This window comes from Colius striatus, chromosome 6 (genome assembly GCF_028858725.1).
Source record: "Colius striatus isolate bColStr4 chromosome 6, bColStr4.1.hap1, whole genome shotgun sequence".
Lineage (NCBI taxonomy): Eukaryota > Metazoa > Chordata > Aves > Coliiformes > Coliidae > Colius > Colius striatus.
This window is the reverse complement of record NC_084764.1, coordinates 45,059,154-45,083,313: the sequence shown is the minus strand read 5'-3', so window position 1 is coordinate 45,083,313 and position 24,160 is coordinate 45,059,154. Positions and strand designations below refer to the sequence as shown.

The 24,160-nt window shown below is 45.7% G+C and overlaps 1 protein-coding gene across 2 annotated transcripts in view; it reads left to right on the top strand.

Annotated features, from left to right (window-relative positions):
• Positions 1-24,160, top strand: part of EVL (Enah/Vasp-like) — a 77,336-nt gene that overhangs the window by 8,741 nt on the left and 44,435 nt on the right. For both annotated transcript variants that reach the window (XM_061997976.1, XM_061997975.1), the window contains exon 3: positions 6,482-6,659. In XM_061997976.1, coding sequence (XP_061853960.1) covers positions 6,482-6,659 — 178 coding nt within the window. The remainder of the gene's footprint in view (positions 1-6,481; positions 6,660-24,160) is intronic.

Genomic DNA, 24,160 nt, shown 5'->3' with positions numbered 1-24,160 from the left:
GCTCCAGTCACTCACATTTTGTATCCTTTTTTTGCACACAGAATGGATCATAGTTTGTTGCTGCTTCTTTGCACACAGGACTTTTGGTAGATGACAGAGAGATTTGCTGTTGTTACCTTGCTGTGATAAGTAATTAGCTCCTCATAATGCATTTTAAAATCCTAGGTGCATGCTGTGATCTGATTTATAGCAGCCTAAGTCCACAGGACCTCCTTGCTTATTAAAGGAGTGCTGTGGGATTTAGGTTGTCAGAACTGGGATCAGACCACCAAAGCACAGTGCTCAACCCAGGGCTGCCCCAGCCTGGGTCACAGGTGTGCTGGGCACTGCAAGCCATCAGAAGCTCTGTAACCCAATGTCAAACCCTAAATTAGAAACATGTGCTTGGTCAGAGTGGTGATGCTGCACCATAGTGCCATTTCCATTTTAGAGCAGCAATTTCACAGCCAAGGACTCTCTCTGTGTGTCAGGTTGAGGCCAGCACGGTGATGGCAGCCCAGGCTGCCTGCCTCCCCTGCTCTCCTTGAGTCCTCAGCCTGGCAGAAGAGTCAGAAAACAGTGGGCACTGGCTTTCCTGTTGGTTTGGAGAGCGGTTTTGTCTCCTGGGAAGGTGTGAGGAGCTTTGTCACTGGTGTGAGATAGGCAGGGACATGGCACACCGAGCCAAGCCCAGCCAGAGAGCGGCCACCAAGCCACCACCACCCCAAGCTGCCACAGGTGCTGAACTGACCCATCGGCTCAGGGAAATGCAGATGACGTCTCTCAGTTGTAATGATGCTTAGGTCAACTGGAAAAGTTTGTCAGGTTGCTTGCTGGAAGTGTTAATGACTTAGCTACACTGCCCATACACACAGTCATTATGAAAAAGGAAAAGCAGAACAGGAGGAGGTTCTGACTTGTTGCTTTTCAGCTCCTTGCTGTGCGCTTTGGAAACATCTGCCGTGTCTCTTGTCACTGTTTTTACCCTTCTCAGTAGAGCAGGGCAATATATGAATGTAGATCCATTCCAAAAATAGAAATATTCTGCTTTCTTACTCATTTGTGAAAGCCAGTACTGCTTTGTAACAGGCCACACTAGCTGTTTATTTCACACAACCAGCAGGTGACCGTGGATGATTTTCACGTGACTGCAGCCTGTGACTGCCTGTGCCTACAAGATGGGTCTGAACAGCTGGTGTAAAACAAGCAAAAATCATAAAGTCTATGTACTTATGTAAGGGAGACTGTGTACCATAGGTCAGTTTGAATCAGAGCATGCAGTTGAAAAAGTAAAATCCCGATTGGTACTTTAGCCATGTTTTGCATCAGCTGTAACATTCTGTCTGTTTGCATATGCTCCTGCTTATGGAAAGACTGCATGCCAACTAAAAACCATCTCAGCTTAGAAGGAAGCAGGTAGAAGAATGTGTTTTTCTAGAGTTTAAGGACTAAAAACCTTCCCTTAAACAAACAAAAAGTTCAGGTTGCCTTAATTAAAACTGTCTAAAATCAAATATTCACCTTAAATATGATTACAAAAATCCAGTGCCATGAGTCAAAGTCAAGGCAGTGTGGCACAGTAGTGTTAAAGGAACATTCCAAAAGTCTCAAGATTCAGAATTTGATACATTTTATGTGTCTCAGGTGGAATCATAAGCTTTCTCTGCTTGCTGGGTATTTGCATTTAATGAGAACAGAAATGAAGTTCAGTTACAATTCAACAAGGACAAGTGTAGGGTGTTGCATCTGGGAAAGAACAGCCCCATGTGCCAGGACAGGCTGGGGAATGAAGTGTTAGAGAATAGCACACGAGGAAGCGACCTGGGGGTGCTGATGGACAGCAGGATGAGCCTGAGCCAGCAACATGCCCTCGTGGCCAAGAAAGCCAATGGCATCCTGGGCTGTATGAGAAGGGCTGTGGGCAGCAGGTCAGAGAGGTTCTGCTCCCCCTCTACTCTGCCCTCGTGAGACCACATCTGGGATGTTGTGTCCAGATCTGGGCTCCTCAGTTCCAGAAGGACAGGGAGCTACTGGAGATGCTACAGTGCAGGGACACAAAGGTGATGGGGTGGAGCATCTCCCTTGTGATGAGAGGCTGAGGGAGCTGGGGCTCTGCAGCTTGGAGGAGACTGAGGGGTGACCTCATGCATGGTTACAGATACATAAAGGGTGTGAGGAGGCTGGAGCCAGGCTGTGCTCAGTGATGGCCAGTGACAGGACAAGTGGCAACGGGGACAAGCTGGAACAGAAGAGGTTCCAGAGAAACACAAGGACAAACTTGTTCCCTGTTGAGGTGAGGGAGCACTGGCAGGGGCTGCCCAGATGGGCTGTGGAGACATTCCAGCCCAGCTGGATGAGTCCCTGCGTGCCCTGCTCTAGGTGGTGCTGCTCTGGCAGGGGGGTTGCACTGGATGAGCTTTTGAGATCCCTTCCAACCCTTGAGATTCTGTGATTAAAATCATTCTTTGAACAAACCTTTTCATGCTAGCTCTTCAGGTTGTGCTAAATAACACTGAAAGTGAGGTTTAAGTGAAAGCTGTTGCTTTGCCAGGAAAGCCATCTCTTTCTGAAAAGGACCAATCTCCAGTTAATATGTGTAGCTTCATTATATGCCAAATCACAGATTTCCAAGAGTTGAGATGCTAGTCTAAAATACATAACACAACAATACCACAGAGGAGCAATTTTATTACATACTGTTTGGCAAGGCACAGACTGGAGTAATCATGACTTCAGCCCTGCCTGCCTTTAATGTCTCCCTTTTCATTTTTGTTGGTTTATATGACATCTCTAATAATCTCTCTCTTTAATTTTCATCCTCTCTCTTTTGTCTTTTAATCTGTCTTCTTCTGTTGCCTCCTCTTGTTGTGTTTGTCTGCTGCCTTTCTGTTTTCTGGCCCTTTTCAGTGCGTGTGTTAGAGCTGATGACACTGTCTGCTCCTTCTGCTTGCCTTATCTGTGTTTATCTTATTTGCTAGCTGATGATGTCTGAAAAAGAAGTATGGCAGAACTTGAGCATCCTTCTCACCACTGGGATGTGGTCACCCCACCTCTTGTTCTCCTTATTTGCTCGGGTGACGTGCTGGTGTCGTGCTTGCATGCAGCAGCAGTGCTGTTACAGACCAGCAGCACACAGATTGCCCTTCTTGCTCTGCACAGACATGCACATTTGCATAGGCTCATGCTGGCATGAGCAGTAATCTTCAGAAAGCCAGAAGCAGGCTTTTGAAGTAGACACACAAAGGCCAGAGCTGGTTTGAAGCTAAGGCTGGATCAGCCTTTACAGTCGCTTGACACCACGAGCTTTGATGTTTCCTTGAAGTCTTCCTTTTCTCCAAGCCTGACAGTCACAAGGGAATGGTTTACTCTGTGTTGCAACTTGCCAGCTGCTGTTGTAACCCAGCCTGTTGGAAAGGTGAAGTGTGTTAGCAACAAGTTCTCAAAGCTGAGGGTTTAAAATGATGGTTTTACATCAAATGATTTCAGCTCGGCATGATCTCAGCACCGAAAGGCATGTGCTGAACAAATAAGCAGGGAGGAGTGTGCAAGTCAGAAGTGAATCTTATCTCCTGAGGGTTTGCTGTGTTGATGTGGCTAAGAAGTGAATGTAAAAACAGTGCCTTGGGGCAAGTGGGATGGTTTACACTTGAGCCTAAGCCAAAACTGAGATGGGGACAGCATGCTTGGGATATAAACTAAGCCACATTTTTTAACAAAGTAAAGAACCAATTAGTCACCACTGTAACTCATTAGAAGTCGGTCATGTTTGAGCCTGCTTATAGAAGTAAACTGGCCTCAACTGTAGCAGCTTTCAGCTGTTGTGCTGTATCCTCCCTGTTTCAGCATGAGGGATGTCTGAGGGCTGGCAGTGCAGCAGGCCCCAGGCTGCTAACAAACTTCTGAACCATCTCATACTGTGGAGAAACATAGTAAGAGTATGGCAGTAAGACATGTGTGTGAGAGCTCTTGGTTGTGGTTACACCTCAGACGTGGTGCTGAGTCCCACTTGATCCGTTTTAGCCCCATTGCTGTGAGTCTCAGACACCACCATCATCGCTGCACACAAATGACACGTCATCAGCCTACAGACTGCAGCCAAAGGGAAGGGCTTCTCAGTGTGGAGCCTTTTAATAGGTTCCAAAGTTCCCTGTCTCCCCCAGAGAGCCTACCACTGAAAACGAGATGACTGGGTGAAGGAGAACACCACCTAAAGGAGAAGAGAATCTTTTAACGTTCTAGTGATGAAAGCACTGGAAGGTGTCAGCATGTTAATGCCATGTCCAGCAGGTCTGGGAAACTCCTGGCCATGAGACAACATTGAAATCCAGAACTGAAGAGTTCAGAGCAGCACAGACTTATATATCAATGACAAGACTGGCTTTTTTCTGCATAGAAAATACCAAAAGTGATTGGAAAAGAAAAAGTAGGCACACAAAATTGTCACGCTTCAGCCTTTAAGATAAACTCTGGGTGAACAGTTCTAGGAAGAACTGTTTGCTACAAACAAACCCATTACTTATTTCTGCAAGGTTTCCAGTCAGTTTCTCCAGCTATTACAGACTACAGCTGAAGATGAAAAGATGAAGTGTTGGTCTGCTCAGCATGGCAGATGCTGTTTTACTGACATACGAAGCTTCAGAGTAAAGATTCGTTAGAAACACCTGTAAAAAAACACCTGTGCTATTTTAATTAGTCCTCTGAAGTACTTAGTTACCATCATGTGCCTTGTAGTTTCTCCACACCATCTGTACAAGATACCTTTGTGCACTCATAGGCATAGGGTTTCATCATTTCTTTCTCTTATTATACAGCTGAGTTACACCCTCTGATGCTCTTTGGGCTTTAACAGTGCTGTCCTTTGAAACAGAAGGTTCCTTTAGTAGGTAGGAAACACTCACTTTGCAAAGCAAAAATAGGATTGTGTGCAAAACAGTTTGCTCCTTATGTATGACTAGGTGAGCATCTAATGTTTTTCTGCCCATTTAAATTGGCAAGCCATTGAGAAGTCAGAACTCGGGAGTTATTTAGCTTTGAAATTGGTTTTGATTGTCAGCTGTCTAGCAAAAATGCTGTTCATCCAATTAAACATGTTGGAGTTCTTTAGATGGAATAACAATGCTAGCAGAAAACCTCTCAAAGTGCTGGTCAATCAGACTGAGAAAAAGATGCATTGGTAGGTTTTCTGCTGTGTGGGATCCACCTGTAACAATAAACACTGTGTACAGCATTTATTCATTACTGGCTCTGCATTCCCTTGTCTTCAGTTGTTGCTTCCCTCTTACCAAGTCCAGGATGGCAAGACTCGTGCTAAGAGTGAGCTCCCAGACAATGTGCACCAAGGTTCTTCTTCCCACTCCTATATCCCAGTGTCAAGCCCACCTAATTTGCAGATGAAGATGAACCCTACAAACCAGTCTGATGGAAGATTTCTATTGACTGTCTCTCAATAAGGACCAGAAATTGTGGGACTGTTCTGGCTCCTGTTAAAAACTCCAGCTGAAATTACACCACTGAAATTACACTGTCCCATGTTCCCTTCAGCCCTGTGTGGGCTGATGAAGAGGGAGCCTCCATTTCCTACTCCTTCTGTGTTTTTTAACTGCACTGTATCTGTTCATGAGAATAATTGTGATCCATTCTGTTGGCATTTGGTTTCTTAAATCTGGGTCACAACAGAGTGCCATTGTCAGTCCACAGATGAGTGTCTCAGATGCCATCTCTGCCATGGGTCATTTGGCTTGTTAGTGTTGTAGCTGCCACTCCTGCCTCTCCACCTTTAGCTAGAGCAGCTCGTGCTTTTAGCATTGTTGGTTTCTGGTTGGATCTCAGGTGCAGTGTGTAGCTGTGTGTCCCACGTGCCCTGCCAAAGGATAGACAGGGCATTGTATTTAGCAGGTCAAATCAAAACATGCAGAAACCACCCTTGTGCTGCAGTCACTCCTTTCCTGGAAATTGTAGCTCATACAGCAAGGGAGGAGGTAGGTGGGAGAGGAAGCTCTCGGTTGTGTAGTTTTGTCATTGTCTGTCTGATTCTAGAGAAAAAAAATTCAACATAACAAGTTTGTGGTGATCATGCACACAGGAGGAGAAAAGCAGAGCCAGTGCAATGAGTCAATCAACTGCTGTAGGACAGGGAGCTCTGTCTGGCACTTCTTCTGACGATTGTGCATGATCATCCCTGAAAAGATGGCAGCAGCTGCTGGCACTGGCTCCTCGCATCTGTCTGCATGACTCTATCCTGCAGAGGTGCTGTAGGAAACAGAAGCAGATAATACATTTTGCAAAAATAGCTCCCTGAGGTGGAGTTTGAGCTGTTGTAAATCTCCCCCCCAGATGTGGGTCTTCTGTCCCTGGAACACACGTTGCCTTACTGTACCACGAGCCGGGAGCTGCCCTACGTATGGCCTCTACCAATTCAACTCACCTTTACCAAAGGCTCGAGGGCTCTTCCCATTGAAAACAGAACTGTTTTTAATCTTCACCCTTCTCTTCCAAACCATAGGTAGTGATTAATTACTCAATTGTGAAGGGACTGAAGTACAACCAAGCGACACCAACCTTTCATCAATGGCGCGACGCACGGCAGGTCTATGGCTTGAACTTTGCAAGCAAAGAAGAGGCGACCACGTTCTCCAACGCCATGCTGTTTGCTTTGAATATCATGAACTCACAAGATGGAGGTAAATTAACAGCTACTACTCTCTTTATTAATCTGTGAGGTTTTACAGTGCTCGTTTCCAATCACCTAGTGCAGTTGTATGGGTGAGTGTGCCGTTATAATACAAGTTTTAGTTAAAAGTGTTGGTCTCTGATTGACAGCCTTTAGCTCAGTATTTGCTGTGGTATGAATGGTACATGTTTTCAGGTTTGATTCCTTCCAATTTTTCATGGTGCTTTAACTCACAATAAGAAATCAACGACTGACTGGGAATGACTCAAGAGGGAGGTATCCCCACTGATTCACGTGCATCTGCATATGTGTTGTGTTACATGTAAGACAGCAGAAATACAACTATGGATTAACAGAAGCTAGAGCAACATTAACAACATCTTGTAAGGTAGGATTTGGAGCTGGTATTTGCAGTGTGTTGGTGTCAGCTGCAGCCTCTGACTCTTGTGGGACAGGTTTCAAAACGAAGAATGTGTGGCATCTGTTATTTCAGAAGGTAAAACACAAAGGCTTGTGGTTCCTGAGTACTCTATTGACTGCAGCTGAAGTTTGTGGTGAAGTTTCCTGCTCTCAGAAGTTGTCATTGCACTGGTTTGATGGGGGCCTGAAATAAAGTCCCATTTTCTCAGTGGAAACTGGTTTCTGGTCTGTAGTGTCTGAGAATGCCCTCAGTTGCATGCCTATGACCTCTCTGCAGCTCCTGGGCTGGGAAAAGAAAGCAATCCTTGTGTGGTGTCTTTTTGTTTCTTTCCTGCAAAATACACAACACGACCCCGTTTTCCTTTTGAAAACACTGAGTTTGCATCACTCTCTGTCATCTAGGTTTCACTGCAGGGTTTGCTGGTGATGGACAACAGCTCTCTAGGGAGAGAAGGTCTCCTGACAACCTCAACAATGAAAAATCATTAGGGGAAAAAACATTTATTATTATATCTATTATTATCTATATATTATCTGTTATATCTATGTATTGAAGTTGCTTGTGTACTTCTGCAGGGAGTGCATTTGATTGCACAGACTGCTCACACACTAATAAAATCCTCCACCAAAACCAGACAGTTAAACAGAGGTTCCCTCTGGCACATTCATAGCACAGAATACCCTTTCTATCTGCTGGCTCTCTGGTTCAGGATATGCTGTGTGTACTACTTGGGATGTGCCCTTTCCAGTGTCTCCTTGTCTCATGTATCCCCTGCTGAGGCATTATTGTGTTTCAGTACTGCTGATCTTCCCATAGTTGGATCCAGCTTCTGGCTTCCTTGACTGCTTCTCCTTGCTTTCTGCCACCCACTGTCATAGACTAAAATTAATCATGGTAGACTACAGCAGAAACTCTGAGACTGGATCTGCAGCAGGTGTGGAGTCAGGGTGCTGTGTTGGGAACATGAGTAGTCTGAGTGGCAAAGCCATGGTGTGGGTTTGTGAGCGGCGCATTACGCTGAAGCAGCGTCACAGAATGGTAGCAGCATGTGTTTTGGGGAGCTGGAAGCAATTTTTAGGCAGTGCTGGCTTTCAATTGAATGAGTCACTTCAAATGAGTGTACAGTTATGAACTAGCATTGAGAATCACTGCACTGTCCCACTTCTTCACGAGAGAGACTCCCATACCGGAGACCATCCAGCGCAGGCGCTGATCTCTCTGTGCTGATTGCCTGGGGTACTGGTGGAAACTAAACCAAGCGCTTCACTAAGGTTAAATGGGCTGAATCAGATCCTACATCCAGCCTGGGTTAACTTGGGTTGGGTGTCAGGATCATCACTGGGGACATATTCTTCCCAGGAGTCTGATGTCCCAGTTGGGAAGGTTAAGAGAAAAGCTCTTGTCTGAACTTGCTGTCTGGTCATATTCCTGCAGTAGATGAACTCACATCTCCACCCAGAGGGGTCTGGGCATCTTCTGCATGGCTGAATTCTCAGTGCTGTGTTAGGAACCTCTCTCAGTGGGCATCACCTTACACTGCAGAAGCTGAACCCTTCCTCAGCTCAGTCTTGTGCTTTGCAAGGACGATAGCAATCACGTTAGGAGTGAGCTGAGATAAAATGAGACCAAAAAGAAAGTAACAAATGTGTACCATCCATCCTTTGGAGGCTGACAGTGTCCTCACTGAAGCACAGCCCTTTACCTGCTGGCTTGTTTATATGTCTAGTTGCTTTGATTTCCTTATTTGTCTCTTCAATCTGTTCCCCTTTACAATAAAAAATGAAGTTGGTCCTGAGGCAGGCTGCCAAAGGAGAGCAATGATAACATTGACTGGCTCATTATCAGGCTCTTGCTTACAGTTCTTTAATGGTGTCGTTTAGTAAGACTATTAGTATGACAAATGACTTCCCATTAAAGCTTTGTTCTTTCGTGGGTGTCCCCTTTGTGAAGCCAGACTTTTTACTGGCATAAGTAAAAGTACCTCCTGCCAGGAGTGTCACCAGCAGACAGGTTTCACTGGGAACAGTGCATCACCCCTTCTTGCTCAGGGATACTTCAGATCCTGCCTGCAGGCTCTGATGTTTGGTGTTTGGTAAACAGACCAGGATCATGTTCTTCAGGGCTTGCATTTTCTTAGGTTTAACAAATGACTGGAAAGCTCGTGGTGCCTGTGCTGAAGGCAGCTCTTTCTGCAGGGCTCAGCAGAGCCTGTGTACTCAGCACACCTCTCAGGGCTTACACTCCCCTGAGAGAGGGAATGAGATTATTTTATCTCCTCTCTTGCTCCTTAAGTTGCCAGGGGCAAGCAAAGGAATGACTTCATTCCTGATTTGCTTACTTCAGAGCCTGTCCTTGCTTCCCTGCTGGGCCCTGACAGTGCCTCTGTTTCCACGCTGTGGAAGGAGGCACTGGCTTGGTTCTGTGGTGTGGCGTGACCAACTGTGAGGACATGTTAGGCTTTCATGGCCTAAAGACTTAGTACCTCCTGGGGAAGACAAGTCTGATCTGTGCAGCCCACTGGTAAATGCTGCCCATGACAGTGAATATAATGTACTGTGGACTTGTGCTTTTGTTTTGATGTCTTTGCCCTGGGGACTTGGGTAGTTATTGTTGACTTACAATGCAAGAAAATTCTTTTTGTAAACATAAACAGCCTGTGCTGGAAAGCCTGGTGCAGAGGGCTGTGTGGCAGTTAGCCATGGCTAAAGAGGTCAGCTGCCTTAGCTGACTAGGGAGGGAGAAGTTGGAGGGAAGCGTGAAATAACAGGGGAGAGGTTAGAAGAAAATGAATGGTGATAGGATTTTGGGGGAGGGGTTGCTACTAAGAAAGCAATTTTCTTGTCCTAAGTGGCTTACAGACCACACAGTATAGATGTGTGTGTCACAGAGGCTTTAAACTTGAGCCCCGTGCCTTTCAACACAGAGCTTCACAGACCCAAATGTAACTCTGCAGGGAGGATGTTTTGGCACTCAGAAAGAAGGCTCCTCACTCTTCTTCTGCTTAGCAGATCTCATGGCTTTTCTCCTCCACCATTGTGTACTGTTTGAAATGTATTTCTCCAGCCCATTTTCCCCTAAGTTGGATTTGATGAAGTTCTTTGGAGTTTCAGACCCTTTCCCATTCCTTCAGTCACTCATCCTCATCCAGAAGTGACTGTGTTTCCTTTTGGCTGGGAGCAAGTTCCTTGGAAACCACTTTGAGCCTTCCAAAGTAAGGGGAGAAACAGAAGAGTAAAGCATTGATTCACCAAACAGCAGGTAAACTGCCAGTATATAGCACACATCCTCTCTCCTAGGTGGATGCCCTAAGTATCTGCAAGGTTTCTGTCAGTGCAGGATGTGCTGCATTCCAGATGAAAGGCTGTATGATTTTTTAAGCATCATTTTGTAATGTTATCCTCAGCTCATTTTTCTCATTACAATTTTTCCAGCTAATCCCACATCTCTTGCTATTTCAGTGGCACTAAAGTGGAAGTGCTGGGGAAAGTCAGCCAGCTGCATTCGTCTTCTACAATGTGGTGACTGTTTTATTTGACAATATTGCCCCAAGACTTCCCAGCACCACAGGGGACACAATGTGGGAAGACAAAAGACTGAATCTTCATTACAGTACTGCATAATACATACAATAACTCATCAATAATGGAAGGGACCCACCACAGAACACAATGCCCACTTGCAGCCAGCTGGTTTAGAAGCTGTGCTGGTGTAAAAAGATCTGTGCTTCATGCAAGGGACTTCACATAGTGCTCTACAGACTCGTCTCCCACACTATCAGGTGTGTTAGTGCAGCTTGCAAACCACTAAGGTGGTATCTTCTGTGCACATTGCACTTCTGAGCGTGCTCATGGTGTTTAAAGACTCACGTTGTGTGGGTGTTGCAGGACCAGAAACGTCCCATTCTGCTGCAGGTCCTTTAACCAAAGCATCTCAGAAGTCGTTTCTGTTTATGATGTGGGCATAGAGAATCTGTAAAGAACAAACTTTTAAACCTACTAGTGTAAATATGATCCATGTGGTCAGACACCTAGTGCTGGCCAAAGGCAATGGTTAGCTGTGTGCATTTTAAAAACACCAGAAGCTGTTGCTTCTTTAAAAAACAGAACCTTCCCAGGGGAAGAAATCTTTCCCAAGTGACATCTGAAAGCACCAGAGTAAGTTTTACAGACATAAGTCTCAGAGTTTTTCCAGTCCTGTGTCTGCTCCAGTTTCAATATGAGCTGTGGTTGCTCAGAAGTGCTTTGCAGATAAGGCAGTTTCTGATCTCACTTGCTGTGCTTTGTAAGTCAATGAAGAGGGAGGGAAAATTCAATTAAGAGCTTTTTCCTTTTGGCTGCTGCATTTCTTTGTCACTGGAACTGTTCCAGAAAAATCCACCTGACTTATAAATAGTCTTTTAGTATATTGCTTACTACAGGAGCAAGTTCCTTCCTTTGGTGAATTGGACAGAGACAAGCTGTTACACAGCAAACTAGGTGCAAACTGATACTCTGGAGGACTCAGTAAAAGATGTTCCCCAGCCAGTGCCCCACCATGTGTTCAGTGGGTCCCATCACTGCTTGACACTTTGAGGGCAGATGTCCCTTGCAACCCCAGCTAAAAAACATCAGCTCAAGCCATAGCAGCACTCTGTGTCTTCTTCCCAAGACTTTTTCTTACTGTGCAGATGGGGGTGGCAGTCTTCGCACAAGCACACTGCCCATGTTCCCAAAACAGCTCACACTTCTCCTCCTGGAATTGTGGGCACTTTCCTTGCCAGCTTCCCCAGCCTCCAGAACTGCTCAAGTTCCCTCTTCTCAGGTTAAGCTGGGGTTCCTGAGATGAATATCTGGCATTTATAAGAACCTGGGTATGTTTCATAACTTGAATTCACAGTAAGAGAAACGTGTTTAAAACCAGAACTAGAAGAAGTTGCCCCAGCCAGAAGAAGCAGCGAGTAAAACTGGTTTCTCTTCTGTATTAGCTTGGCTCCAGCTGACTGGAGCACAGGAGAGGAATTGCTTCACTCATGAATCGATGAGGGGGATTACAGACTCCTTTCAGTGTTAGAGCTGTACATATCATTGCTGTTATTCATCTGCCAGGAAGTACCAAGCCGTTATTCCATTCTTCTGCTCTACAGAAGCGGGCGGGTTTTCAGTCCAGGTTTTCAGTGCCCCAGATGGTAGGGATCCACAGCATAAAGTTTTTTTCCAAGGCACTGAAGTGCTCTCCCAGTGTCATGCTAATAAAAACCCATGGCATGCTGCTTGTACACATCTTAGCCACTTTTGTGCAGGGCTCTATTATATCCGTGCTTCGAGCAGCAGCAGCAGGCGCGGCGCTGGAGCCACTGGTGCATGTCTACAGCAACAAAAGGTGCCTCTGTTCTTTGAAGAGCAGAACAAATCTAACGGCTCTCCAGTCTCTCACTGATGCCTTGGTTTGGTTTTTCTTTTGCTGTGCTGAATTCTTGCCCACTAAATGAAAACCACTTCAGGAAGGAAACTGTGTGGGGAGAAAATTGTTGCGAGGTTTAAGAGCAGCTCGTGCACACTGAGAGCAAAGACTTCTGCTAGCGAGGTGCCTTGGCACCGTTGCTCTCAGACCCTTAGCTTTTGACACCAGTGCCAACTGGCAAAGTCTGCAGAGCTCAGTGGTAGTAGGTGCAATGTGGCTGTTTCACTGGACTACAATGAGTGAGAGGAGAATATATCATGTTAGGTTAAAAAAGGTAATTGTTAAAATGTAAGACGTCCAGTAATTCATCTGCAAGCTGTGGAGGTCAGATTTGGGCCAGGATTCATTTGCAGACCATGTGTAGGATGTTTGCTTGCTGGATATACCTCTTTATCTGTCAAGGGCTCCTTTTTGGGGGTTAACTTGGGCTATATATACATCATGTCCTGTGTCAAGCCATGGCTGTGAGTGGAGCTCAGCCCTGAGCCCTGGCAGTGTGAAAGCTGCCCCAGGGAGCTGTGATGATTCGGAATCAGCTCTGTGTCACTCTCCCTCTCTCCTCTCCTCTCCTCTCCTCTCCTCTCCTCTCCTCTCCTCTCCTCTCCTCTCCTCTCCTCTCCTCTCCTCTCCTCTCCTCTCCTCTCCTCTCCAGCACCCTCCAGGCACAACTCCTAGGGTGGGTCTGCCTGCCCCTGCCTCTCTGCTCTGTGCAAGCAGTGAGCAAAGGATTGGGTTTACACCCCTGTCTACCTTCTCATCACAAGCATAAGCCTCTAGTCTGTGTTTGGAGTCCACAGCTTTTCAAAACTCTGAAGCAAATGCAGAGCAAATGGCTTTTGGTGATGAGAACAGTATTTTCCTCTTTACCTTTTCCAGTGCCATGCCTTGGCACATTGAGTCTCGGTGCATTTTGTTTTGCTCAATAGAAATAGTCTGTGGGACATTTATGTATTGATTGGGTGTCTGATTTCTTTCAGTGAAAGAGAAATTGCTTCTTGGAAGAGATCTGAACCTTTTTAACCAATCTTCCTTCAGTGTTGTGTTCCTTTTCTGTCATTCTTTAAGTGCTTTCGTATTTGTTTTCCTGGGGCAGCCTCTAAAATTACATGCCTTTGCTTGTGTCAGAACAAGAATTACTCTTTTAAGGCAGGTTGTCTTCCTTTCCAGACCCTGCATGAATTAGGGGTTCTGTAATTCCACACAGAACAATGCTGTTTACCTCTGTATATGCACTGACATCTCACCCTACTCTTTGGATTGATTCACGCTAGTTTTAAAGCCAGATATTGCATAGCTGATAATATATGTCATAAACTTAAGTGGAAAAGAACAGTCTGTGATTTTTCTATCATTAGACTAAAGAAGGAGAAAGAGTATTGAAAAGAAATAAACTGCTTTAAATACTACAGGGGATACCCTCATCCTTAAAAGAGAACAAATGACCAGACAATGTGCTGTGATGGTGGTTACACAGATCCAGGTTTGCAAGAGTGATAGCTAACTAGTAAGAACTCCTAAGCTGAGTCAGCCAAACCTGACTGGGTTTTATGATGGTGCTTTGCTCCTCTAAGTGATGGTTATTTCTGGAGGAATAAACTGTAGGAAATTCCATGAAAGGTGGCATCTCCAGCTTTCTACAGCTTTAATAAGCACCCAGATGTACTGAATGCAGCTATATGTGTTGAGTTCATTTTGAACCATCTTGCATGGTGCCTTCTGCTAGTTATGATGTTGTCTAATTCTGGTGTTAGCCCCTCCCCTCAATTACACTATTTGTGGATACCCTATGCCAGTTGTTGAGTACTAGCTGGTTTATGTAAGTGATTAACACAAATGTATGGGGATTAAGATAGCTTTGGCTTATGAGCTGATGAGCCATCATAAAGCTCAGTTCTTTTGGTTTTATGTAGTAGACTTCTGGATTCCCAGGCAAGAGCCAGACCTTGGAATAGTTTCTCTCTACACAATAATTCATACACTCGTAAAATCATAGGATCATGGAATGGTTTTGGTGGGAAGGGACCATAAAGATCATCTAGTTCTGACTCTCCTGCAACAGACAGAGACACTTTTCACTAGACCAGGCTGCTCAAAGCTCCATCCAGCCTGGCCTTGAACGCTTCCAGGGATGGGACATCCACAGCCTCTCAGGGCAACCTGTTCCAGTGCTTAACCACTCTCATAGTCAAGGATTTCTTCTTAATATGTAATCTACATCTACCCTCTTTCAGTTTGAAGCCGTTGCCCCTTGTCCTATGACTACATGCCCTTGTAAAAGAGTCCATCTCTGGCTTTCTGGTAGGCCCTTTTAGGGACTGGATATCCTAGCTGTGATCCCTCTCCAAATGAGTTGTAATTTGGGACCACAATCCTTCTATTAATGGGAGTAGAAATGTAGGCATCTGTAGGATAGGGTTTGGTGTCTGAGCTGGGCTGTCTGTGTGGTCATGAACAGTAGCAGATGCTCCTGGGACAGTCAGTTGTGTGTTTTAGGTGTCTCTACCAGGCACTTCTAGGTAAAAATCAGCCAACTTTTCCTCTTTTTTCATTGCTGACTGCAAAGGATTGCAGGTAAGAGCACTTCTCTGGTTTAGGACAATTTTGCAGCAAAATTGCACAAACTTTCTAATTAACAGACTAATTATTTCTAATTATGATTAATTAGTAACTACAATAATGATTAAACCTCTAGTTTAATAATAGTAAATTAGGGACTTGGAGTGTACATGAGCTGTATTTTTAGTGATGCTCCATGGATTTCCCTGGGACAGTTAGTGAGAGCCCACAGGGGTACCTGTGCCTCTGGATGTGTGTGTTCACACAGGCAATGCACATCACATCGTGGCTTCTGCAACTGCCTGAGCTCTGCAAGCAGATGGTCTCTACACATGCAAAGTTTTGGGTTTTGTACCAGGAATGAACTCAGGACAGAATTCCCATGTGTGTAGATAGAAGTCAGGAATAAGTTGCTGTGCTGAGGGGATTTTCCACAGGTAACCAAAATGAAATGGATAGTGCTTTGCACTTAGTGAACAACATTGACTACAAATGTGTTCCTGGGCAAAACACACATCATTTAGTGCCAGAGAACTGAGTGGGGCCAGTCAGTGGTGCAGCTAAAGAGGTGGGGTGCAGCTCTGCATCCCTCTCCAGCAGCTGGCTCAGCCGAGGGGAAGGTCTGCTGCTTAATTCCAGCCACCGAATGAATCGCCATATGCTGCTGCCAGCAAAGCATGTAGAGCAGCTTCTACTGCTGGCTGCTAATCCTCAGTCTATTAATTGCCTTCTTAGATGACTCCATGCAGTCATGCAGTATCTTGTTTTCACCAGGTCAGGGGCCCAAAAGCACCAGGTTGTGTGGCATTCTGCAAACACAATCTCAGCTCTGTATGGAAGTGACTTGTAATTTCTCCAGTTAATCCCAACGAAGCAATGAAGCTAAGGATGTGATTTATCTAACACAAATTCAGCCTCATAAATGCCAGCTATCTAGCCTACAGAAATTGTGTAGTTCCCTTTCCACTCCACAGAGAGAGGAGGGCTCTCCTCAAGGTGAGACGTGTGGCTGTAGTCGTGTGCTGCTGGGTGGTGGCTCCACAGGCAGCAACTGTGATCAAATGGAACAATCTCCCCTTGCCCTGCAGTTCAGGAAGGAAGTAATCTGCTAGCAGGTGATTTTAGTTCACAAAGTGCCTAGCCTTTGCACTTGTACGTGCTCAGCTGCACAGCTCTACTGGGAAGGCAGCAAGATTCAGCTCTCCAAGGTGCATTTAAAAATCTGCTCCAGTTCTGCTGAGAAACCAGCCAGTCCCTGCAATGCAATCACTGTCAGTCTGCTTCACATGGATTGCTTTATCTGCTGCCTTGATTAGCATGCCTGGGTGCTCTGTTCCATGGCCTCCACTGCTGGTTTCCAGGGACTCTCTCTGGTGGGTAGTGCTATGCCTGAAAGCCACGCACACAGCTTTGTGCCATGCAGCACAGTGTTAGAGGTAGGTGCTGTGGGCACAACAGATGCAATCCTATTGCATTCCCTAAATGGAAGCAAAACAACAGTAGTTACTTACTGTACTGGCTTAGCATTGACTGGGGAGTACCTTGGGTTTTTTCACACCTTTATGAACAAACACATGGCCACGAGTCATTGATTTTATCACCTCTTTTGGCTGGCTGAACTCCCTAAATGCCAACTGTTGGTAATGTCCTGCAGCGTGGCAGAGCGAGGAGCAGGACTGCAGGCACCCACCTGCCAGTCTGGGGCTGTGTAGAGAGGAGCAGGAAGACCTTCAGAAGACTGGATGTTGTCAGAAATCCAGTGCAATGGATGCTTGTTTGTGAGACATTGTAGTTTACTGGCTTTACTCAGCATACCATAGGCACCCACAGTAGAAGTTAACTCTGCACATTTGAATCTGGGTGCTTAAGGTTCCACTGCATAATTTACAAATGCATACATTTCAATTTCACCTCTCAAGATGCAACCACAGCAAGTCTTATGGGATCCTTGCTAAGTGAAAAAGAAAACACTCTGAATCAGCAAAACAGCAGGGCTAACTGAACTGGGACAAAAAGGAGCCAGCCTTTCGGTGTCCTCCAGAGCCTGCCAAATCACTGAGTGCTGCCACTGCCTAACAAGGGTTGCATATCCAATGCAAAGGCTGGCAAGAATTAGCATGCCCAATGCCACAGGAGGGGCACCCTTGAGTGGGCATGGAGGGGTGCAGAGATGCAGGGAGTCAAAGGACAGCAATGTGCAGGCTGCTCCCTGCAGTGCTCTGGAGACGTGTGGCTTAAGTGTATAGCCAGGTTTCTGGAGCTGCAGTGGAGGCAGGAGGCACTGGGAGCAAGCTTGGTCCCTGTAGTCAGCAGTAAAGCTTCTGACTCTTTGAAATAAATGCAGACTTTAGCCCTGGTTTGTGAAAGGAAGCAGGATTTAAGAAGTGTGACAGAAGGGAGGATCCCAAGGAGCACAAGCCTCCTGCTTTCTGTTGATGATTTCATTCCTCATCTCTCTGACCTTTCTCATCTCTCTAACATTAATATTTAGACTTCAAGGCTAAAGCTTGAACAATAAACATAGATATAGCACTCTTTAGGAGAGCTGGCATTTGATTCCTTTCTTTTTGCTATCTGCTGTGTCGTTCCTAGGAGCTCACAGGAGCTGCATTTGTGTTACTGTTATTGCAGTGCTTTTCTTGCAGACAACACTGCTTCTGGGTGGCTTTTCATTGAGATCACCCTCAAACCACCTTCCTTTTGGTTATCAAAGTGTACTGATGTGATCACAAACAGCACAACTCGGGCCATGCTGTATATATTCCTTGCCTTACACCCCATCATTTTACAGTTGTATCTTTCCACACCGCTGTGTCTTTAAATAATGCTTTCCCTGACTCTGCAAATGGTGCAGAAAGCTGTAGGCACGTGGTCCCTGAGCTGTTAGAGTTGGGGGCAGGGGGTTTGCTCAGCAAGCCTTAATACACTGGGAGACTATTTTTACAGTGATACATTGAGAAACCATTGCAAAACCCTCAACAGTGCAGAGCTGTGTCCTTGGTCATGCTGTAAAGGTCAGCATCAGTGCGTTGGGCACATGAGCAGGGGGTGATGGGGATGTGAGCGCTGCTGTGGTTTCCAGGCAGGTTTTCTCACACATTCCACCCCCTCAGCTTGTATTCGTTCTAGTTTCTCTACAGCTTCTGAAGTTAAATTACAGTCACAGCCACACAGAAACTGTGTGTTCCTTCTGGAGTGTTCCTGAGGCACATCAAGGCTGGGGAACTCACCAGGCATGAGGTGAGTGCTTAAGTCACTAGGAAAAAGATGTTGTCAAGGTTCTTTTAAGGGAAACCAAAGCTTTTTCCCAGAAACACCCTATATCTGATTGTATTCTTTATTTGACTGAAGCCAAGATGGGACTTTTGGCCTTCCTGAGGAGACAGAGTGTGTATTTCACATTCTGAAATTACCTTGGGCTTCACTTCTTTTTCAAATGCAAATAATGTCAAACTCCATACTTGGTTATCTTGGAGGCAATACCAAACCCCCAGCTTTCTGGGTTCAGAATAGAGAGAAGTGCAAGCTCAACAGCCTTTTGTGTTTCCATTTCAAAGCTGAAACTCGAGGTAAATTACAAAACCCTAAAAAGGACATGTCTTGTTTGAAAAGCTGAAAGGAAACACTCTGGTTTTTAAAGTGAAGGGGTATCTTCTATTCAGAGTCACCCCCCCCCCTCCCCATTTCTGTGCAGATTCACAGCTTGCCTTAAAATCATTTTCTTTTCAGTTGAGCCACAACATTTTACCCTGACATTGAGGTTTGTTTCCCACTGCTGCACTAGGAGCAGCAATCACAGAAGCACAGCAACCACTCCTGGTCAGCAGCATCTTGACTTAGTGGATTTGACGTTATTTGTGTGATGGCTGGTTTTTAGCCTGAAGTTTCATTGACAGCTAATGTGAGAACAGTAGCTATTGAAACAAAACCACAAAACATATTGTCAGCTTTCACACTGCATCAATTAAACCAGTATTTGCTGGGATTCCAGGAGAAGCAGATATGGAAGGGTGTTTGGGGTTTTTTTGTCACATAAAACAACTCTGAAAGAGTCCTTTTTCGCTGGTGGGGGTTGTGAGGAGAAACCTGCAATGTTTGTTGACATAAAATTAAGCAAATGTGTGTGTAAAATCTGGAGGAATGTGGTTGTAAAGAGTAGAAAGCTGTGTAAGCCTGTTGTCCTTGCCCATGGTCCTGGCTGTGCCCACAGGTGACTGTCCAGGGCTGTTCCTGCTTCTGGCCTCCTTTTCTTTCTGGGTGCAGCACAGAGGCAAATGCATCATTTGATATTTCTGGGTGCAGCTTTCTCCTGTGTTCCATATAAGCAGTTGTAGCAATAAGCTGATTTTTGGGCTTCATTTTCCGTGTTCTGCAGAGCTGCCAAAGGGTTGATGGTGCCTCTGTGCTCTGTTCAGATGCACTTTAAAATTAGGTGGGTTTGGGTTTTTCCAGTTTAACTTTGGATAGAGATTTTGAAAGGCTTTTTCCTGATCTTTCCACACCACTTTTCAATCTTGTCTCTGAGCTCATTGCATACAGAAGTTACAGTTAAATCTACAGTTCTCTCTTTCTCGCTCTCTTTCTCGCTCTCTTTCTCCCTCTCCCTCTCCCTCTCCCTCTCTCCCTCTCCCTCTCCCTCTCCCTCTCTCCCTCTCCCTCTCCCTCTCCCTCTCCCTCTCCCTCTCCCTCTCCCTCTCCCTCTCCCTCTCCCTCTCCCTCTCTCCCTCTCTCCCTCTCTCCCTCTCTCCCTCTCTCCCTCTCTCCCTCTCTCCCTTTCGCTTTCTCTCTTTCTCTCTTTCTCCCTTTCTCCCTTCCTCTCTCTCTCCCTTTCTCTCTTTCTCTTTCCTTCTTTCCCTTTCCTTCTTTTTTCCCTTGTGCAAGTTCTGTCACACAAGCTTCAGTTAATGTGACCATTTAAGGATGAACTGAAGCCTTAGGGTTTCTGCCATCATGACCCAAGTTGTTTGGGGTTTGTTCTCTCCAATGAATTTCCCAACAGAGGTGGTTGGCCCAAGCATATTTGATCTTTATTCACTCTGTTAGGTGTAGAATGGTCTTCCAGTGCCTTTACTTAACTGCTCTGTTCATGTTATTAATTACTTCATTGTTTGTTTCGAAGAGCACACTCCAACCTGTTGATAGGATGACACACAGTGCCTGAGCTGCCTTCTTTGTGTACAGTATAAGAAAAACCCCTGAAAGTCTGGGTTTTGGGCTGCTATTTTTTCACAGCATGTACACTTTGCCTGAAAGTAAATGCTTTGGGAACCACTAGCAATCAGATGGTGTATTCTTATGGTACTGGGACATGGCTGGTAGTACATGGGGAAAGGACTGAAATCCTCCAAATCATAGTCATAGAGCCAAGCAATCCAATAGCCAGGAGTCCTCATCAGGAGAGTGTCTCTGAAACAGGGCTAACAGCTGCACCTTGTGGGCTTGAAATGCCTTGCAGAAATTAAGCAGCCTTTTGTCATAAGAGTGTCTTTCATTAACTGACTTTCAGCATTTAGTGGCAGGGCTTTGTCTTGTCAGAATAGACCTTTATTTTGGGGTAGTAAAGATGAGGATGTGTTTGCAATGATGCCTGTGTAGACACAATGTTATTTAAGGATTTGTATTCTCTTGCATGTCAGGTTAAGGTCCTGTGCCATGCCCAGTGTGAGTTAAGCACAGGCAGCAGTTGGGAGTTAGGAGATTTTCTGATGGATTTCTGTGTTGAATTGCAGTGAACTCTGACGTTATCAGATGGAAGTGCTCACTGCCATACATCAATAGCCTGTGTCTAGAAGGAATATAAAGGTAGCTATACCCCTGTGTATGCCAACAATGCATGGGATTCACATGGGGGTTTATTTCAAGGGCATTAAAGGTCATTCTGACTCAAAAGGGAATAAGGTTTACATATGTAAGACAAAGCAGGGATGCAGATCCTTAATGTTACTGGTCCCCTGGCAAAATGGTGCGTTGTCTCCTGTGAGCCAGGCAGCAGTTGTTGTGGATGCAGGTTCCTGTGCCACAACCCACCACTCCACTTGTGGCATGCAAACCCTGCCAGTGCCTTGGCAGAGCCATTCCTTCCTCAGTGGCAGCTTATGAGACTTGATGAGGGACGGGGAGCCACCAGAGCAGTCATTCCAGCTCTGGGCAGAGCAGGCCTGGGGTGGTGTGAGTCCCTCCCCTGTGCCTTGCAGATCTACAGAAGCAAGGTGGACCTGCAAGATGTGATTGCTTGTGCTTGGAAGGTGCAAAACATGGGTGTGTTTGTTCCTGCCAATCTGCAGTACACCAAGCCAATGTACCAATGTACACCAGTTTTAAGCATACAATCGTGGAATGGTTTGGGTGGAAGGGACCCTTGAAGATCATCTAGTCCAATCCCTCTGCCCTTAGCAGGAACATCTATCACTGGTACAGTCTTCCCAGGGAAGTGGTTGGGTCAGCATCCCTGGAGGTGTTTAGACCTCTGTAGTTGTGGTGCTTAGGGACATGGTTTAGTGGTGGACTAATGCAATGTAAGGTTAATATTTGGGTTTGATGATCTTAAGGGTCATTTCTGACCCAAATGATTCTAGGATCTTCCACTAGATCAAGTTGCTCCAAGCCCCATCTGACTTGACCTTGACCACTTCCACTGATGGGCTATCCAGAGCTGTCCACACAGCCTGTTCCAGTACTGAGTGCCCTGAGCTGCAAAGTGCCAGGTGCAGGTGCTGCTTTGGAGGCATCAGACTTCTCCAGGCATCAGATGGAGCCATCTCCCCCATCCCTTATCATCAATCAGAGCCCATGGGCTCCTTTCCTTAGTCCCATGGCCTGGCTCTTGCTCCCAGCTTACTCTCCATCCCCATCCCATACCCAGTCCCTGCAGCAGGGATCAGGGGAGCCCCTCTGCTCTGCTGTGCCTGCCTGTGTCTGTCCCTCTCCTGCTCCGTACCCCCAGCCCCTTTTCAACCCCATCTCCTTCAGGAGAGTGTCCTGAGGAAGCATTGTGAGGAGAGTGCTGTCTTGTGCAATACTTTGGTAAGGAAAGAAAACGTCTGTGAAGGAGCTGAATGTTCAGCTGTTGGGCTTCACATCAAGAGGGGTGATTAAACTGTGAAAATCTTTTCCAGCTGGAGGGTAATGGGATGTGCTGATGCTGTGAGATAGGCTTCATGGTGCTTCAGTGAGAGGTTGGCTCTCAGCACTAAAATGTGCCACTTAGAAAAGGAAATAAAATGCTCCTGCCTCCCCAAATGTGAGTGATGATAAGGTTTATAAACAGAGGCAGGGCTGCATTGGTTATGACTGATGATAGGAAGAGATTGTTGAGACCTTGCTGCTTCACACAACCTAGATTTAAAGTATCAATTTATTCCTTTTTCATAATATCACACATCTGTTCCCCAAAACTTCCCCAAGGTGTTATTCATGGCTGCTTTGGCAGTTTTTCATCTCAGCTAAGATGATTGATTGAAAATAGATAAACTGTCTTCAAGCTACCCCATAGCTCAATTCTCCTACTGAATTGGTCTTGCCTTGTCTCCTCTCATTGCTGGATTTATTACCCTGGGAGGAGGTGTGCTGCTACCATGAGTGCTTGTGAGAGGGGTGTAGCAAGGGAGCCTTTGAGGAAAAATAATGCTGAGCTGATAAGCCCAGAGCAGAAATCTCATTGGAGTTGTTCTTTTCCAATGCAGCCCAACATGTATCTGGAATTCTATACATAGAAAGAAAGATATTCCAGAGTTGCTCATGCCAAGGTTGCAAAAAAAGAGTTTCTTTTTAAATCTTCTTTTCTGGGGACAGCCTTCACATGAAACAAGTTTTGCCACAAACTCTTCAGCATGTGTCTTTGTGGTTATGTGTTGGAAGAGGGTAACGTTGCAAGTTCATTATTGTATAATAAGTAGGCCTTGTGTCTAATAATACATTTGAAAACCAGATCATACTGTTACAGAAGACATGAATATGTGCTGCCCGTGGTGTCCCTGGGGTTAAAAAGCTTTTATTACACTTGTCTTATGTGACATGTTACAAATTGTACTCTGTTTGTGATGTGAACATTTTCTACTTTGGCCTAAATGGCAAAAAGTAAGTACATGTCCAGCTGATGGGGCTTGCTAGGGAGTGAAAACCAGGCTCCCAGCCAGCAGTCAGAAAACAGCTTCACACTGAGACCTCAGAACTGCTCCTCACCTAAAGCAGGCTACGAATGAATAAACTCTTCACATCTCACCAGCTAAGTAAGTATTGCTGCAGAGGACATCTGACCTGAGTGAGAGCTTCAAAAGAACCTCTGCTTTCCAGTACCTCTATTTTTAGCTCCTGATGTCTGTTTATGGCGTGGCAGTGCTGCGGAGCCCTGTGCTCCCATGCCCGATCCGTGTGCTCGCTCACCGCCGGGCATGGGCACTTTCTTAGCCTTGGAGAGGTGGCATCCTCTGCAAAGTAGCATTTAACACTGCAGCTCAAAAGCACTATCCACTGTGTTGCTGCTTCAGGTTCTGCTTAGCACGCCTTTGATCACAGAGAGGAACAATTCCTGCCACAGTGCCAGGCAGGTGGGTGACAGGAGCCATAGGCAAGAGATAGAGCCAGCTCCCAGCGCCGGTTCTTCACAATTTGCCTGGCTCTGAGTGTTTGAGTTCTAGTGAGGGGCTTGTGTTTGTTTTTCTTGTTACCATTTCTGCAAGCAGACCAGCCTCAGGAGTTGTAGAATCACAGAATGATGGGGATTGGAAGCGACCTTTGGAGCTCATCCAGTCCAACCCCCCTGCAGAAGCAGCTCTTCTTACCTGCAGAAGGAGCCTCCACACCCTCCCTGGGCAGCCTGGGCCAGGGCTGTCTCTGGGAGTTAAAAATGCTCAGTGTCCCTCAAAAGCAAACCCCATCTGCATTTTTGAGAGCCTTTTAGAGTACTGACTGTCCGTCTGGTTCTCTCTGGTCCAGAGAATATAGCCCACAAGCTGTCTCTAGTGGTCTCAAATGAGAAGGCAGAGTCTGTGGAATGTCCTGATTTCTTACAGCTATAGGTGATATTTAACTAATGGAAAACATGATTAAAACACATCAGCTAGTCAGGAAGCAGAAAGATATGCAACCTCTCCAAA